An 18,548-nucleotide genomic window follows, 5' to 3' on the forward strand; every position below is an offset into this window, starting at 1 on the left:
AGAATTACATTATTATAATTCAAAACTTTTCAGAAACGTTTCAAATTTTTTACATACGAGTGTATTTTTGTTTAAAAAAAATCGATTTTAGCAAAATTGTGAGTCGAAATTTGACATGAATATTTTTATTCTCCATTTTCGTTGTAAATGAATATTCTATCACATCATTAACCCTCTGTCGGCACACGGGTGCGAATTTGGCAGGACAAAAATGAAAAGTGAACACAGAAAAGTGTCTTTATAAGGGTGAAAATACATTTTTTTTTGAATTGTGAATACAGTATTCGAATTCCTCGGAAAATTCTACATCAATTTCATATACAGTCGTCGGCATAATTATTTTGACTAATTTACAATTCTCGATCTGATAAGAATAATTTCTTACGGTTAAACTTTTTATAGGTAAAGTTAATATTTGTTTATTAAGTATGTTATGGTGAATCTCATGGTGCTCAAAGTAAGTCATATGAGTGAAATTTGGCTTTCAGACAGCTTTTTTTGTATTACAAGTGCTATTTTTTGAGCGGCATAAGTATTTTGACCAGCATTCTTTTTCAATTTTGGTAAGGTAAAGTAATACCTTTTGCTTATTTTAAGCATGTATTCAACTGCTGAACATGTTTAGGCTCAGATTCATAAAAAAAATTTGAAAAATTTCACAAAAAAACATTGAAATTGGGGCATTTATTGTTCCAAGTTAAAATTCCCGCTACCTTGTAAACAAATCAATGGAGAACTGATTTGTTTGCGTCAAATTATGTCTTAGCTAGTAAAGAAACACAAGAGTACGAGTACTGAGAAGAATCAGCCATGAATCTGAACAAAACAAAAAATTACACAAAAAAAAGACAATTTTTTTTTTGCGTAGCTCACTTTGAATCCCAGATTGAACCCTTATATCATGGAGCTGGAAATGAAATCTCTAAGGAAGAATTCCTCATCAGAAAGCAAAGATTCCCAGGAGACTTAGGAAACACAATTTTGGGACTTATTGAGCAAGAAAAGCACTAGTTAACTTCTTGAAAGCATGTTAAAAACTATGAAATTCGCAAAAAAGCATGTTGAAAAAAAGTTCTAGCGCCATGAAAAAGTATAAACCAAATTCGCAAAAAAGAGGTGCGCCTACAGAGGGTTAACCCAATGCAAACAGATTTTGTTGCTCCAAAAATTGATTATGCAATTGATCGCCTTTAATATTGCCATTTGGGGATTTTATATTTTATTAGGAGTATATTAAGTGCAATATAGCAAGCAAAAGTTGTTTCAAGCAAAAGCGTAACTAAAATCTAAAAAATGTAAAATTTCAAAACAACAAAAGAACAATGAGTTTTTAAAAGCACTTGATGAACTTTTTCTTTGTATAACCGCTGCTTATGTTTTTATGTGTTAAAATTTTGCTTTATGAAAGGAGTGGCTTAACATACAAGATTTTAATTTAAAATATTATTTTTTTTAAACATGAAGTCTTTGTTTTGTTATCAACTAAAATCTTACTGATGTACAGAAAGATAACATTGTTTGATAAAAACTTATCAATTTACTGATTTTATCTGCAAGTATAAAAAGCTCGAAAATGTTTCTAAGAAATCATATCAAGTTTTGCCATCTTAACGAATTCAAAACAATTCAAAATGAAATTCGGTAAAATAATTAAAATTTTAAAAAATTTACAAATTTAAAATTTTTTTTATTATTTTCAGCAATTGTTCTATTCGTTCTTGGCCTTGTCATTGTGACTATTGCCGGCGATTACACTCATGGCCACAATGGACAATCTGCTTGTGAAGATCCAAGGGAGCATAATCAAAAATTCCAAAATAATAATGACCCAACAAAATATTGGACTTGTGACGAACCCGGCAAACCAGCAACTCAACATAGCTGTGAAGATGGTACAGCATATCAACATGCGGTAAGGAATTGTGTTCCATGGGGAGTCTGGAAGTGGAACGCACCTGTAGATCCAATTTCGATGGTTATGTAAAATTGCATTTTTAATTGTTTTATGAAAAAATTATTGAAATAATGCATTGAACTTGAACAATTTTCAATGTTTGCAAAAAATGTAAGCAAATAAAAGCTATTGTGGGCAAGATCAAACCTTTTTTTTATTTATTTAATGTTGTGCTGCAGGAACAGCTTTTACTATTGCATAACATCCTTGATCTCAGTAAAAAAATATTAATAATTGGCTTCCCGACGCGACGAAGATATGTAATTATTCTAATATCACTCTTTGCAATCAATCAATCTCCCAGCCTAAGGCAATTTCATCAAAACAATTCTATAGATACTTTGATCAAAATTCACCAAACCAATAATTATAGTATCTAGTTTTGCTGTGAGAAAAATCACAAATATACACATTTGACCTTGATATGACCTACCCATATTTCTTTTCGGCTATCATCTGGACCAAATTTTTTAAATGTCCCACTTGAACAGATAAAAGGTATATTGTTTAATTGCTTATTCAAGCATCAGCCAGTGGCTATTCGAAATCATTTATTGTCTAGGTACTAAACCATTTCTAAGCCTCTTGACTTTAATCGCACTCGTTTTGTCTTGCGTAAAATTTAATTGCAACTTAAATAAAGATTTGGTCTTTTTTTAATATTACACCCGAAGGTGTTGTCTTGAAAGGTGGTATCCGTATGGTATTGGCCGTTTAATTTTAAATCATATTTTAATGAGTTTGAATATGAAGACATGAAGAGCTGATGAAATATATTTGGTTTTGCAAAATTTGGGTTGAGTGTAATTTGTTTGACGTGTAGGTTTTTTTACAAATCAAAATATTTCTTCTATATCTCAAGTGGTGTTTCACGAAATACGAAGAAACTTGGTAAATTATGTGATTAGGTACAAAGTAAATTAATAAACATTGAGCTGTCTACCAATTTTAGTCATGAAATGATGATAGGCTAGTTAAAAATTGGACCTTGTTCATGAAAAAGTAATAAAAACTATTCACAACGAAGTTTCGTGATCGGTATTTTATCCCCCATAAAGGGAGTTAAAATGATGAAAACTTGGATCACATCTCAAATACATTTTTTTCAAAAACCGAATATTCAGGGTTGCAAAAAATCATTTTACTATTATTGCAAAAATTTGCATTGTAAAAAAAAATTTTTAATGCAACTGAAAAATATTTGTTGCAACTAAAAATATTTTACATTAACAAAAAAAAAATAATTACATTGAAAATAAAATTACAAATAAAAATATTTTTCAGTTGTAATAAATAATTTGCATTTATGCATTTTTTTTCAATTTATTTTTCTTACAACACCCTCGTTTTAATAATAATACTAAGTGTAAAGACGAATTCAATATTGAACAAATCAATGGTCATGAAAATCGGTTTGCAGTTCTTAAGTAATATGAAAATGGTGTTATTAACAAAACTTAGTTTTATTTACAGGTAATGGTAAAATAGGTAAGAACTAAGAAAAATTTTTACCCTCATGATAATTATCAAAAAGTTTTCTTTCACAATATCTAATAAGGATAAAGGATTCAAAGATTATACAATTTTTTTTTTTTTGTGAAAGGGTAATTTTTTTTTGCGCCAGAAAAGTAGAGGGTGAAGGATACCTAAATCTCAAGAAATCAATGGCTTAAAAAAATATTACCCTTACGAACTTTATTAAAAATTTTGTCTTTATACCATTTTGATTTTAATAAGTTTTGGTCCTGAGAAAACTTTCGGGGGAACGGGTCGTTATTCTGTATACCAAAATTCTGTGTGACCAAACTTCTGTATCTGAATAAATAATTCTGTATGAACATAATTCTGTATTCCATTATTCTGTATTTCAAAATTCTGTAAATCCAAAATTCTGTTTTCAAAATTCTGAAAATCCATTATTCTGCTTTTTGGAATTCTGTATATTCCAAACATTTTTATACTGCCTGTTGAACAATTTGTATTTAATTAACAAATTAAGGATTTATGTTCTAAACATAAAACATTATTTGACAGTTTACGCTGAGGAAAAATTAGGGAATAAGAGTTCTACATACATAAATATTTAAGTTTCGCTTCAGCAAATGTCCTAAAAGACCTTACAAAAAAGACAAAAACAAATAAAAAATAACAAAAACCAAAATTATGAAATACATACCTATGTATATGAAGATTCTTGGCTAAATAAAATTAGTATTTTGGTATTCAAAATATGTCATTCAAATTCAATATAAAAGCTGTAAGGCTATGCAAATTCATTGGGGAGGTATTCTACTTCCAAGCATTTTCTGCAAAGAAAAAACCCAAAAATCTGTATTCCAAAATTCTGTAAATGATAAATGAAAAAGTTGTTTTGATAATGAAAAAAGTGAGCACTTTTTCTCACTATCAAAACAATTTTTCATTTATCATTTACAGAATTTTGTAATACAGAATTTTGAAATCCAGAATTTTGTATTTACAGAATTTTAGAATACAGAATATTGAATTTACAGAATTTTAAAATACAGAATTTTGAATTTACAGAATTTTAAAATACAGAATTTTGCAATTCAGAATTTTGGAATCCGAATTTTGGCCCATACAGAATTTCGACCCCAACCCAACTTTCGGCCTTATTTCCATTTCAACATCATAGTTGAATGCGCTCGACCTTATTTCGTTTTCTCCACTATGAAAGTTAAAAACAAAAATCACTTGAAAAATGTATTCTTAAAAGTTATTAAAATTAGCCTATAAAAAGGGTTGGGGTCGAAATTCTGTATGTTGCAAAATTCTGTATTCAAAATACTGTATACCAAAATTCTGTATGTCAAAATTGTGTATGTGCAAAATGCTGTAGGAACAAAATTCTGAAAGTCAAAATTCTGGTTGGTCAAAATTCTGTATTTCAAAATTCTGTACATCAAAATTCTGTAAATCAAAATTCTGTAAAAATGCTGTAAAAAAATATCGTTTTTACAGCATTTTTACAGAATTTTGATATACAGTATTTAGCCGTACAGAATTTTACAAAACAGAATTTTGCATGTCAGTATTTTGTTGATACAGTATTTTGACGTACAGAATTTTGTATTTACAGTATAATGACGTACAGAATTATGGTATTACAGTATTTTGACCCCACAGAATTTTGTCGTACAGAATTTTGACAAGCAGAATTATGACCCGCTCCCCCGAAAAACAGTTTTAGAAATAGAACCCGATTGAAATCTAGTAATAATGTTACATTAGAATTTAGGATAGTAGCTTCGAATCTAAGACCATTCAATTATTTTGGGTGAAAGAGTGTTTTTTTTTTCGAGCAAGAAAACGGTTTAAAATTTGTTTTACTTTATTTATTTTACTCATAAATAATGTAAACACTATAAGCATTTTGTTTTCATTGAAATTAGTATAAAAAAAATATGTGCACTATCTCATAAAACTCCCCAATAAAAGTTTGACAATTTTACACTTTGAATATGAAAAACTCCATACCTTAAACTATTGAACTAATTTTGTATGAAAATATAAATTCGACACACCTTATAGTTCTAATCAAAATTGAGGCATAAATTGAATAAAAAAAAGACTATTTCATTCGACCGTGACAGGACTCGAACCTGCAATCTTCGGATCCGAAGTCCGACGCCTTATCCATTAGGCCACACGGTCATGTTCTAAATATTATCAAGTTCTCAAATGGTCACACTTTACACATTTTATTATTTCCCTCTTCAGAAAAATAAAAAAAAACTAAATATTAATGACTAACTCCAACAAAAACCAACCACACACTCTATCACCATAGCCATAGCTAGAGTTATCTAATTAAATATGCGATTTACAATCACGTGCTACATCACACCGTTTATTGACTCGATGACGAAACAAGCACCCAGTGAATTGCGTGGCGTTATTATTTGTAGTTTTTGTTGTAAAGATGACTATCAATGAGAATGGAGAATCGCGTCCACAAGATTGTGTTCAAAGCATAAATCATCACCGCACTATAAAGCATTGGATGACGACTATTTTAGTTTGAGTCTATATTTGGAACAATAGCCGTGAATGGAATCATAAAGTATAAGTCGTTTGTTTTGCAGATTATAATGCAAATTAACATTTTTCTAACAATTTTGTGTTTTGCATAAATTTTGAAAAAATTTGAGTAAACTGTATCACCGCGTAAATATTTAAGTTTATTAGTTTGTCAAATTTTATACATTTTTGGTAACTTCTGTATGAAAAGGTATTACTTCATTTTTGGCTCTGTCCAATACCATGATTGCCATTTAACACACTGTTGCTCATCTTCCAGAAAACCACTTTGTTCTGGACATTTTACTCGCACACCAAAGGGTTCATCTTTTGGACAGATCCAATAAATCGTTGCATCATTTATGTCACGATATTTGACATCTTCTTTGTAGGTCTCAGAGCACTTTAGAAGACCTCTTACAAAGACATGATGTGCTCAGGGGCGTATACAGGTTTGCTTCTTGGGGGGGGTCATGCCAATTTTTTTTTTTTTTTTTTTCAAAAGTTTTGATAGCAGGCATAAACCTGAAAATGGGCTTTTTGAATTATTTTAAAATTATTAAAAGGACATGACCCATTTTTGGGCCCAGGGCGTACACTGACGAGACTAGTATCAAATGAAAGCTTATATTGAGCTCTATTAGTGAGCCAAATATTTTCAAAAATGCTTTTGGGGATTTCGAGATATTTGACTCTGAAGTTGGGGACGGAAAAATCAAAAAATCGGAAGTTTTCGAAACAACTCTTCATAGCATCCAAAATATAAAACCTAGAAAAACAATTTTGGTACCAAATGAAAGGTTAGAGTCATACCTTTCGAGTGATACTAATATCTTTTTCCTAAAATCAGTATTTTTTTATATATGGCTCTTAGACTTTTTTTTGAAAAAAATTCCGTAACACTGATTTCAACGACTGATATCTCGAAAAAATAAGTTATGACATACACTTTTTTTTACACCAATGCAATCTTCAGTTTATAACCTTTTATTTCATATACATAAAAGTAACATTACTTAAAAAAAAACATATTATAAACAAAAAAAAAACTTACAAAAAAAAATAATTAAAAAAAAAATTAATATCATTTTTTTCTATTTTATTCAAACCTTAATTATAATTGATAATAAAGAACTATGGTTTTCCTTTAATGAAAATAATTATAAGCCCTAAAAAATATAATATGCACACAAATAAAATGCGATGAAAAACATTTTATTCTACTTAACATGAGGCTGACCAGGTGTTCTTTTCAACGGTAATATTTTGTCAGGTTAAAGATTCTACAATGCTACAAATAAGCTTTTTTGATAATATTTTGTTCTCGACCGTTAGAAATCGACGCTTGACACTCACTCAAGCAAGCTGATCGAAGAAAAATTGATAATAAGAGTACATTATAAATAAAGAGTGTTGTGTTTTTAACTAAGTGAGGAAAAAGCATAAAAAACATACTTTTTCTTTGATATCAGGTGAAAGTGCATATTTTTTAACAAAAACTGATAAAATGAGTAATAATAATTCTGCATATCCAAGACTAATCGGGAACAATTACCTATTGAGAGGTCGAATCAAATCACGACACATCAGTTCAAACTTCAAAGGTATATTTAACATACATATTAGTAAGCAATGACGAAAATGTATCCAACACAAGCAATGCAATTGAAGCATATTATTGTTATTGTCTTGTTGGTATGAGGACTGTTGGGTGCTGCGCTCACGTTATGAGTATTTTATGGTACTTTATGTTTATGTTCGAATACCAGCGTTATTTTTAGAAAATATCCTTATTGACGATTTTAATGAAGAGACTTAATGTTAAATGTAATAATTCTTTATTATCAATTATAATTAAGGTTTGAATAAAATAGAAAAAAATGATATTAATTTTTTTTTAAATTATTTTTTTTGTAAGTTTTTTTTTGTTTATAATATGTTTTTTTTTAAGTAATGTTACTTTTATGTATATGAAATAAAAGGTTATAAACTGAAGATTGCATTGGTGTAAAAAAAAGTGTATGTCATAACTTATTTTTTCGAGATATCAGTCGTTGAAATCAGTGTTACGGAATTTTTTTCAAAAAAAGTCTAAGAGCCATATATAAAAAAATACTGATTTTAGGAAAAAGATATTAGTATCAGTCGAAAGGTATGACTCTAACCTTTCATTTGGTACCAAAATTGTTTTTCTAGGTTTTATATTTTGGATGCTATGAAGAGTTGTTTCGAAAACTTCCGATTTTTTTGATTTTTCCGTCCCCAACTTCAGAGTCAAATATCTCGAAATCCCCAAAAGCATTTTTGAAAATATTTGGCTCACTAATAGAGCTCAATATAAGCTTTCATTTGATACTAGTCTCGTCGGTGTACGCCCTGGGCCCAGGCTCCATAGAAAAATGGGTCATCTCCTTTGTGCGTCTTGCATTTCGAATCAAAAAGTTCCGAATGTAGTTCTAAAAATAACCAAACAAAAACGGTATGAGATTCGTTTAAGTTTAGCGTTAAGCCTTAAAGCCTTGAACGCTGCTGATGTGAAACGAAATTTTTCGTCGGTCTCCACGAGGACAACGCTTGCGAAATCTGGACCGAAAATTACTCAAAAATTGCAAAACATAAATGAAAAAAAAGCAAACACGCATCGCAGAAAGACATGCAATGACAAAATGAACAACAAAAACAAACAAAAAAACTCAAAATGTCATTTTTCCACACACAATGAATGTCCCCGGCAATTGTTTGTGTGCGAAAAAGAAGTTTAGACTTTCAATTTCGTTGTGCCGAACAGCGTACTACAGAACGAAAAGTTGAACGAAATTTTTGGTTTACCATTTCGTTGTTTCATTTTTGTATGGGATTTTTCGTTTCTTATCAGCAGCGTACTAGGCTTTAACTTTGACCAATTGAGGCTATCCTCTCATAAAAATAAAATGTACTGTACGAGTACTTCGATTGAATAATTTGCCTTAAAATAACTGTTCATTGTTTTCCGCTAGCCCAGAAAGTTAAAATAAAAATCGTTTTTACCTAATAACAGTTTTAACTTTTGAATTAAAAGTCTTCCTAACCTCAGGCAAACGAATCGCAAAGTTTTGTAAAAAAAATTGCATTTGAAAATATAATTTTTTTTAAATTTTGTTTTAAAATTGTATGGGAATTTAAAATACCTCTATTAAAATAGTAAAGAAAAAAAAAATTATTTTGGCGATATTTTCGAATTCGTCCGTTTTCAGGTATTAATCAGCGGTTTACAATATAAAAAACATTCAGTTGTATTTATTAGATTAAGCCCTGCTTTTTCAATCGTCAGATAGACTATCAGAAGAATAAACGTCACTATAAAAAAAAAACTTTTATTCCTAGGAATAAGCTCTAACTTAGGTTTATCTAACTATTCAAAAAATTAGCCCTAAGTGATATTTAATAATAATATTTAAATTGCCTTAGATAAGGTTGCTTACATTGCTTCTATAATTGGCTGGCCATTGATGATTAACAAATCCATAGTTGTTTCAAAAAATGCAACAGATCTAGCAAATTTAGTATGTACAAAATACTGTTATATTCTGTAAGCAAACAAAATTCACCAAATTTTATCACACGAATGTATTGAACTGGAACATTGCAAAAAACTAAAAAGATTTGAGAAATGATATCCTTCTTTAACATTTTGCCGATGACGAATTTTATCAACAGAATTGACCTCCACACAGCAAGGCCACAGAAAGCTTCCCTATTTAAAACATATTTTATTCACTTCATCATATAAAAAAATAGAAGTTTTGGCTGCTTCTTTTATTTGCTGGTAAGCAGTGTCTTGCCCTTAAGATATTATTTTTGTTTACCTACTAGATTCAATTTCTTTTAAAAAGCTTTGAATATAATACTTATCCGGATTTTGTTTCCATACAAAACTCTACAGCACAGCTCAACTAATATTATCGAACGAATCAAAATAATCCTAATCCAGCATAGCGTTCGTTAAAAATATGACCACATCCCCAAAATATGGTAAAATAGTTTGTTTGAATACCAAAAATTTTGTTTACTTTTAATTTTCGTTCATGTTCTAAAACTTCAACATTTTGAAAATAATCTTACTCAAGAGATTTCAGTATCACATAACAAATTCTTTTTTAAGTTCTGAGTTCTTGGGGGGGGTCATGACCCCGTGACCCCCCCCTTGTATACGCCGTTGGATGTGCTGCGGCAAGGTTGACCAAAAAAGTAATTAACAGAGCAAAATGAACTGAAAAATTTGAAGATAATTAATTTCTTTGTGAAAGCAATTAAAAACTAATTTAAAATATCCTCACCAAATTTCATTTTTTTGACAATGAATTTCAACAGTAAACAAAAATGTTTCTCTATTTTATAGCGAAACATTTATAGTTTGGAAGGGAAAGTTGTGTTTTGAATTTTGCAAGACAATTTTAATATACAAAATATTCAAAGTTTTAAGAACCAATAAAATGGTTCCAATTAAAAAACAAGGTACGGAATTCGGATCTCGACTATCTGTAGTTTTGTTTTCTGTTCATCTAACTGTTAAAAGATACATAATATGAACTCAAAATTTTTACAATGCGTGTTTACAAAACATTAAAAAAGTTTTGTATGAAAAAAAAATGTTTATTTTTGTTTCTGAATTTCAATTTACAACATATTCTCCCGAGCTATATTTCCAAACTTGCAAAAAAAGTTGATTAATTGTGTGAATTTTTGGTTGTGGAACAAAAAATGCCGCAACAAAGCGGCAGAAGATCAAACTTGTCGGCTTAGTTTTTTGAATTTTTTTTTTTTGGTTTTGGTGATTTTATAACTTTGCGGACATAGCAACACCATTAGCAAGCATATCGATATGATAAGAATCTTTTGTTTTTTTTTTTGTGTTGTTGTAAGATTCTCATGTTAATCACGATGATTGGTTTGTAAAACAAAATTTTTGACATTGGGTGGGTTTTCTTGATGATGTTTGGAAAAATAAATGTGTATCATTTTAAAATTGCTCAATATAAAAGATCTTATTGTTAGAGATTTTTAGCATTTTGCAATTATGAAATTTGAATTTTGTATTATAGATTTTTTTTTTTAACTAAAAAAATTATGTAGAGCAAATTTTTTTAATTTATTTTTCCTATTGTTATTTTTAGTTTCGATTTACATAAAATTAAGCATTTTTTTTTGTAAGGCGTTTTAATAGTCATTCAAAGAATTGAATTGATAAAATTGAATGTGTTTTCCTTCGGGAAATTAATTTTGTTTACCATTTTTATCTTACAAAAGAGAATTGAGTTGTGCTGGCGACCAAAATTTTTAAGACTTTTTTGAACAAATTTGGTGAATGTAATTGAAAATAAATAAAAAAAAATTAAATTCGGTCTTGAAAAAAAAAAACAACTCTTTAAATTAAATTGAGTTACAAAAAAATTTGTAATTAATTTAATTTTTTTCTTTAATTTCTTTTTCTATAAATATTCATTTTAGTAAAAAAATCGTTAAGACCGTTTAAAAACAAAAAAACTAATTAGAATAAAAAAATGTTTGGAAAAAAAAATTAAATTTTTTTTAAATCCAAAAATTACATATGTAGTTCTTATTTAAATTTAATTTTTTATTTATATGAAAATAATATACATATGTGCTTTTGTTTAAGAAAATAAGATTTTGGGAGAAAATCAGATTTAGAAAAAAAATGGTTCTACGGGAGGTACCGTTAACAAAGATTTTTGAAAAAGAAAAAAACTTTTTTTCATTAAAAGATTGTCTAAAAACTTACACTTTAATCAAGATTGTGAAGCCGTTTTTTGAGTAAATTTTGCTTTTCCAAAAATGGCATAGGACAGGTGCCGTTGTCTTTGGTCCAAAAAAATTAATTACAAAAATCCCTCCACACAGGATCCAAAAACTACTACATACCAAATTTTTAGTAAATAAGCCCAGACCCAGACGTTTAGCCTGTACAGACACGTACAGACAAACAGACATCCTGACAGAATGACAGAGAGACGGATTTTCGAGACCCACCTTTTTCGCATCCGCTATCGTGGTGATGTCATTTTTGATTGTTTTCTCAACTTTTTTCTTTACGATTACTTAACTTGATATATAGTATAGTACCTATTTAAGTTATACATCGCAAGTAAAAACGGACGAAAAATTAATGGAATCGGGTTTTTTTTTATGAAAACTGATTGCATTCGAAAAATTCTAGCTCCTAAAAAAATTAGTATTTGCAAAAAATCATTCTTATACATAGAACATAGAGACTTGAATATAATTTTATTCTTTAGAAAAAAAAATATTTGCCTTTTAGGTTATATCATTTTTTTTTAAAACTTTTTTTATAAAAATATGACAAATCGTTTTGAAAAAATAGTTAATACTATCGTTTTTTTTTGTTGAAAAGTATGATTCCTTTTGAAATTATAGAGTTTTGAAAAATGTCAATTTCTTTATACTTGGTTTTTTAATGCTCTTATACATATTGACAAAACTATCATTAAGTTTATTTGGAAACCAGATATAAATAAGAACCAAACCAATATAGCTTTATGTTAAATATGAGCAAACTTTTACTCTCAAATGCACTTTAAATGTTGCTTTGTACTTGCTGATAGAGCTCTAATACATCCGTTTCCTTAATTTATTGGTTATATATTTTAACAACATTTAACTTCTTTACAAATTAGCAACTACCTAACTTGGTGAGCTATGAGTTCAGCATGATTTAATTCATTATTAATGTGAGTTTCATAGAGCACTATTAAATAAATTAACTTACTTGAACAAAAATAAATTGTTTTCAATAAATTAGCAATATGCGTATTTAGATTTAACAATCTCCTCTACATTTACAATACAATTTCAATAGACTTAATAGGTACGCATTAATTTCGAAAAGTTGCATCTTCACCTTCAATTTGACTTCACGATTCTACATTTAGTAAACAGAGACGCATCATTTTATTCAATCAATTATGAACTAGAGTGCTTTAATGTGAACATTAAACAATATTTCATACCTAAAAGTGCATAAACAGAAACACTCAAAACAATAATTACGAATGCGATACTGTTTGTTCAATGAAAGTGACATTCCTCAAGACTACCTTTGTCGGTCAAGTATAAATCCTTGCTATTGCAATAATTCTATACTCCTGTCAAAATAATGCGAAACTTGAGAATTTATATTTGCACTTCTAATAAAGTCTTAAAAGCCTTTCTAATAATCTTCAAAGCAGTTTTGAAGTAATACAAAATAAAAATAAAGAAGATGTCAATTTGTAACTTGGAATTATTGTCACTGAATTAATTGTGGATTCAAGTTCATAACAATGAAATTGACAGCCGGCAGCAAAGTGATGGTATTTAATGGCATGAGTATTAGATTAGTTTGTTTGATGTTGTAATGAGTTCCGTTCTAATTTTAGCATTAATATTCCTAACTTTTAATGCGAATTAATTGAAAGTGTTTTAATCGTTCTCATAAATTCGCTGTAAGTTATTTGTTTTGTGTAGGTAGTAAGTAAAGTTATTATTAATTCATTTATTTAGCAGACTTGAGTTTGATTGAAGGCACAAGACTATATCAAAGAAAGGTCATTTGTGAATAAATAATTTGCTATAGCAAAAACTTTTCTAATATTCGTGTTCTATTTCAATTTTGGTGAGTAAATACGTTTATTTCATTCCAAAGTAAAACATTTTAAGTTGATTAGATTTTAATTGATTTTTTATTAAATGGAAGTTTTTCTATAAATTTTAATAAACATTTCAATAAAATATTAACTTTGAAATAACTTTCTTCTGTTACATAGATACATTATGAATACAAATATTTAGGAATATTGACACGTTTTGTGTGTGTTTGTTGTAAATATTGCGTTTGATTTGAAAAGTTTTGGAAAACTTTCTTCAACATGTAAAAAATATATGCACAAAATTTGTTCTAGTTAAGAAAAATAAACTTGGCGGTTTTTTACCAGCAGAAAAAACTGCGATAAAAAGTAAAGGGCTTAAGACGGTTCCCCGGTGAATACCAAAATTGATCGGAAACTCTTTGGTGACTATATCTATTTATAAGGGATTAAGCTGATGAGCTTCGAAATGAGAATCGTGAAGCAACTAGATAGACCCGAAGTCTCCCATTTTTTTTTTTCAGAACTCAGAGGGTATTTTGTCTGGACCAGTTGCTTTTGCCCTCTTTGAGATTTTGTTACGGCCATACTTACTTCTTCGACTGCGAGTTAAGGTAGAAGTACCTGAAATTATGTGCGTCTGTTGGGAATTATATCCTGAGAACCTGCTCTTCTAAAAGTCACTTTAATTTTATTTGATATTTTGTCATTTTTACAATTATTTAAAAAATAATAATGTAAAATGACATACTCTAAAATGCAAATTTAAAAAAAGAAAAAGATAAGAAGACAGTCATTTTGTTACCCATAAACAAATTTTAATATTTATATTTAATACTTACATATTTTATAAATAAATACAAATGTTCTTATACATTCTGCAAAGTGAAAATAAATATCGCAATCAATAGCTTTTAAATTTTGTAAGCCGAAATTCATGACTAGCTTTGTTTTTTCCTTTATTAATAGCTCATGTTTTGAAAACACTGTCTTAAAAGTCTTTTTGTAGTTTAACGGCAAATAAATTACTGCTTTCGTAAATAAGAGCAAGATCTTCATAAAAACCCGTTACACTACTACTAAAACATTGCAGGAATATTGAATTCACATATATTAGAAACAAAACCGGCCCTATTACTGAACTTTGCTGCATACCGATACCAATACTAATATTCATGACCTCCGTAAAAAAATGTCAAAGTCTTACTTTTTGGGTCCTTTGGCTTAAATATGAAGTAATTCAATTTTGAATTTCACCTATAAAACAGCTTTATACAATTTTTACAAAAGAACATCGCGATGAACGCTTTGGTCCTGTCAATAAATAGTGCAATTTTATTACTTTTTTTTTGTTAAAACCCTCGCATATTTCGCAACATAATTTAAATATTGCATCTTCTTTTGAGCGACCTTCACGAAATCCAAATAGGCTTTCTCTTAAAAAACCTGTTTTATTTAAAAATGTCGCTATTTACAACTTCAAAAGCTTTTCAAATAACTTGGAGAAATTAAGAAGTATGGAAATGGGTCTTTATTGGTATTAACATTTTTTGCTTCCTTTCTTAAACAATGGTATAGCTCCCATGTTATATTGATGTTAAACAAGTAAGGTAAAATTTCTGCTATAAAAAAGCAATCTATTTTCAAATATTATTTGTTATACCATTGGAGGTAGGTACTTGAATGTTTGTTATCAAGCAAAATAACGTTATTCAAATACATGTAAAAATAATATAAAATTTCTCTAGATCGCATTTTTCAAATAATTTAATTATAAGTAAAAGTGTAAGGTTCAATATTGAAACTAAAATGCAAATTGTTATATACAGTTCAGTTTCCTGTTTCAAGTTCCATACTTTTTTATCTACAAAAAAATATCTCATTACACTTCCTCTGAGCAATTTAGGTTTTTTTCAAGAGTTTTTTATGTCGTTTGACCATTTGACCCAAAGGACATTAATTATGCAAAGATCAGATTTTCTCCATAACCAGAACATTTCAAATATTGTTATATATAAATTTCTTTCATTAAATTAGAAACAAAGGTCCAGCTATAAGATTTTAAATAAAAACCCAAAATATATTCCAATATTAATATTTCTGGATCGTTTTTTGTCACTGTGAGCCCAAACTTTTTAAAACAAAAACACAAAAAAAAATAATTTATTATGCATGACCATATCTAAAATTCTTGTTTATTACCGTTACATAACTACCTATAAGGAAAAAATCTCAAATTTTTGCTCATTTAAATTCCATCGTCGAATTTCTGATTGACCTATTAAACCACTATAATTTATTCCACGGTTATGCTAAAGGATATGGTTGAAGAAGCAGCTACCCATGAAAGTAAAGCAAAAAGAAAACCAACAACTAACTTTCTCTAAATTTCTTTTTAAAAACACCCAAGAGTATAATACCATTTAAATCCCATTGATAAAATATTTAAAACTAAACGTCAATTTACGGTTAAAATAACAAGTTATAATAGGTATGTTGGTATAATGGATTAAAATGCAATTTTCTACACAACCAAAGACTTAAACTACATAAAAGTGATTAATTAATTGAAGGTCATGCACTTAAAGTTCAACAAACGTTGTATGTCCTTTGCTGCAATAGTTTTTTTTTATTTTTACATAAAAATATTTCAAAAATAGAAGAAGTTCGTGTTTATGGAACATAAAACGCTTGTTTTTGACACAAAGCAAAACAAATAAAAAAGATATACCAACGAAATGAGGAGTTATTTTCAAATAAAAATAATTTCGAAAATAAGGGGTGGAAAATTGAACTTTTACAGTTGAAAAGCTTCATGGAGAAAAATGGGGTGGAAAATTAGAAAAAGTGGAAATTATGATAAGAAAACCCCTTTTCGAAAATTAAAAAGCTTTCAACCCCTGAAAGCTTTCAATTAAGGGGTTTCTTATATACTTTCAAAGTTTTAGGATTTTCCAAGTATTGGAGCTTGCTCTCGCTCTCTTGATATCATTTTCCTAATCACTTTAATCTGCTCCGCCTTTTCGAGAAATTTACAAAATTTATTGAAAGGGCAACTGTCAACTTGTTTTTTTTTTTCTTCTACTTTTTAAGGGATAACCACTCCCTCGCAGCCATGATGGAAAAATGGTCGATATCATTATTTAAGTTCTCAGTTCTCTCGCTCTCTTGATACTCGTTCTCTCCCTGTGGCTTGGCTAAAACGTTGCTATTTGTATAAAAGGCTCCTCTCACCATCCCTAAGGTCATCGAAATGTCAAACATTGCCTTCCACATATAGTCGCTAGCACACATTTTGAAAATGTATAAAAAAAAAAACTGCACTGACATTGCAACTGACATTTCCTTCATTCGCGACCAGAGATAGAAAGAAAGATTCATTAAAAAACTATTTTGTTGGAAAATAAATTTTGGCATCATTCCTTAGAAATTGTCGTTACACGTAGGACTTGCGATATAAAATATATAAAAATGATAATGAAGCACGTAGTTTTGAAAGTTTATATTTTTTTATTTCATTTCGAAAAATGCCCAAAAGAGATATTCGCCCTACATCAGTCAAGAAGAAGTGCATTTATGTGTATAGAGAGGTACCCTAATGTGATGCTGTGGTTGTTGTTGGTCGTTTTGATGGTTTGAAAACCGCGCCATTGCTAAAATTTTTGTGCGCCATTTCTAGGATTCCGAACGTTGGAGAATATATCCTTGCAAAATTCAAAGATAACAGTGACCGCATTCAGTTGATTTCAATTTTGTTGTTGTTGTTTTTTGGTTTCTGTTGGCACTCCTACTTGATGGAAAGAAAAAGTTGAAAAATAGAAAAATGGAAACAAAAATATATAATGCGCAATATTGTGCTTGTAGGTTTGTTGTCCTATTGTGACATTTGTCATTAAGCTAGACAAATTAAAGATTAAATATTAAAAAAAAAAGGAGAAATGAATAAAAGTATACCTTACCTACCTCCTTTCTTCTGCCACTCTGCTACTCAATGGTTATATGTTAATGCTCTAGAATCAGACTAATTTGACACATGATTGAGTGGTTTGTTTGTAGCAAAGGAGAGTTTTGTATAGATGTGTGGGTGGTGTAGAAAACTTTTTGTACCTGCTTTGGTCTAATAAATAATTTATAACAGGAAAAGGTATCCATTATGTACAGAAAAAAAATTCTATGATATTGAGGTTTTTTTTTATTTGAAAAGATTTTGTGATTTAATTTAAGAACTTTTTTGAGTTCTGCAGAATGAAATTGAAAGTTTTGAACAAAAAATTATGGTCAAATTTGAGGAAAATTATTTTTTTGTTTTGTATCAACTATTTACATTGCAGGAATTGCTTTTCTACACTGAACCAAAAAGGTACATAAAATTAATGAATTTGTACATTAAATTAATGTAAAAATTCATGGCAAATGAGCCAATGTAAAAATTCATTAAATTTAAGAATCTTTTTATGAACAAATTCATAAGGGAATGAATATTTCTTAAAAATTAAGAATAAGTTCTTAAATTTTATGAATTCTTTTCATACACGAATTCGAAAATTTTTGAAAATGTTTAAGAAAAGTTTCTTAGATTTTAAGAAAAATTCATACAATTTAAGAATTATTTCTTATAATTTAAGAACAAAGTTTAAGAAAAGTTTCTTACATTTTAAGATTATTTCTTAAATTTTATGATTTTTTTCATAAACTCCGTAAAAAATTGAATGAAATATTGCTTAAATTTTATGAAAAAAATCATAAAAACTATGAATTTTTCTTAAAGTTTTATGATTGTTTTCATAAAATATAATACACTTTTCATTAAAATGTATGCATTTATTTATATAGATGCATATAATATACATTACCATTCCAAGTATTTAATTTGTTCCTGAAAAAAATTGTATTCCAATCAAACAAACAGCAAA

At 28.6% G+C, this 18,548-nt stretch overlaps 1 protein-coding gene and 1 non-coding gene across 2 annotated transcripts; one reads left to right on the forward strand and one right to left on the reverse strand.

The window, feature by feature from the left end:
* Nucleotides 1–1,602: 1,602 nt before the first annotated feature.
* On the forward strand, nucleotides 1,603–2,085 carry LOC129916800 (uncharacterized). Its single transcript, XM_055996939.1, has 2 exons — nucleotides 1,603–1,641; nucleotides 1,701–2,085. Exons 1-2 carry the CDS (start codon nucleotides 1,632–1,634, stop codon nucleotides 1,982–1,984), a joined length of 294 nt encoding a protein of 97 aa, XP_055852914.1. The 5' UTR covers nucleotides 1,603–1,631; the 3' UTR covers nucleotides 1,985–2,085.
* A 3,471-nt stretch (nucleotides 2,086–5,556) lies between these two features.
* Trnar-ucg (transfer RNA arginine (anticodon UCG)) lies at nucleotides 5,557–5,629 on the reverse strand. The gene has a single exon. It is a non-coding gene; the product is annotated as a tRNA-Arg (tRNA).
* Between the last annotated feature and the right edge of the window lie 12,919 nt (nucleotides 5,630–18,548).

The sequence above is a fragment of the Episyrphus balteatus genome, chromosome 3 (genome assembly GCF_945859705.1).
Source record: "Episyrphus balteatus chromosome 3, idEpiBalt1.1, whole genome shotgun sequence".
Taxonomy (NCBI): Eukaryota; Metazoa; Arthropoda; class Insecta; order Diptera; family Syrphidae; genus Episyrphus; species Episyrphus balteatus.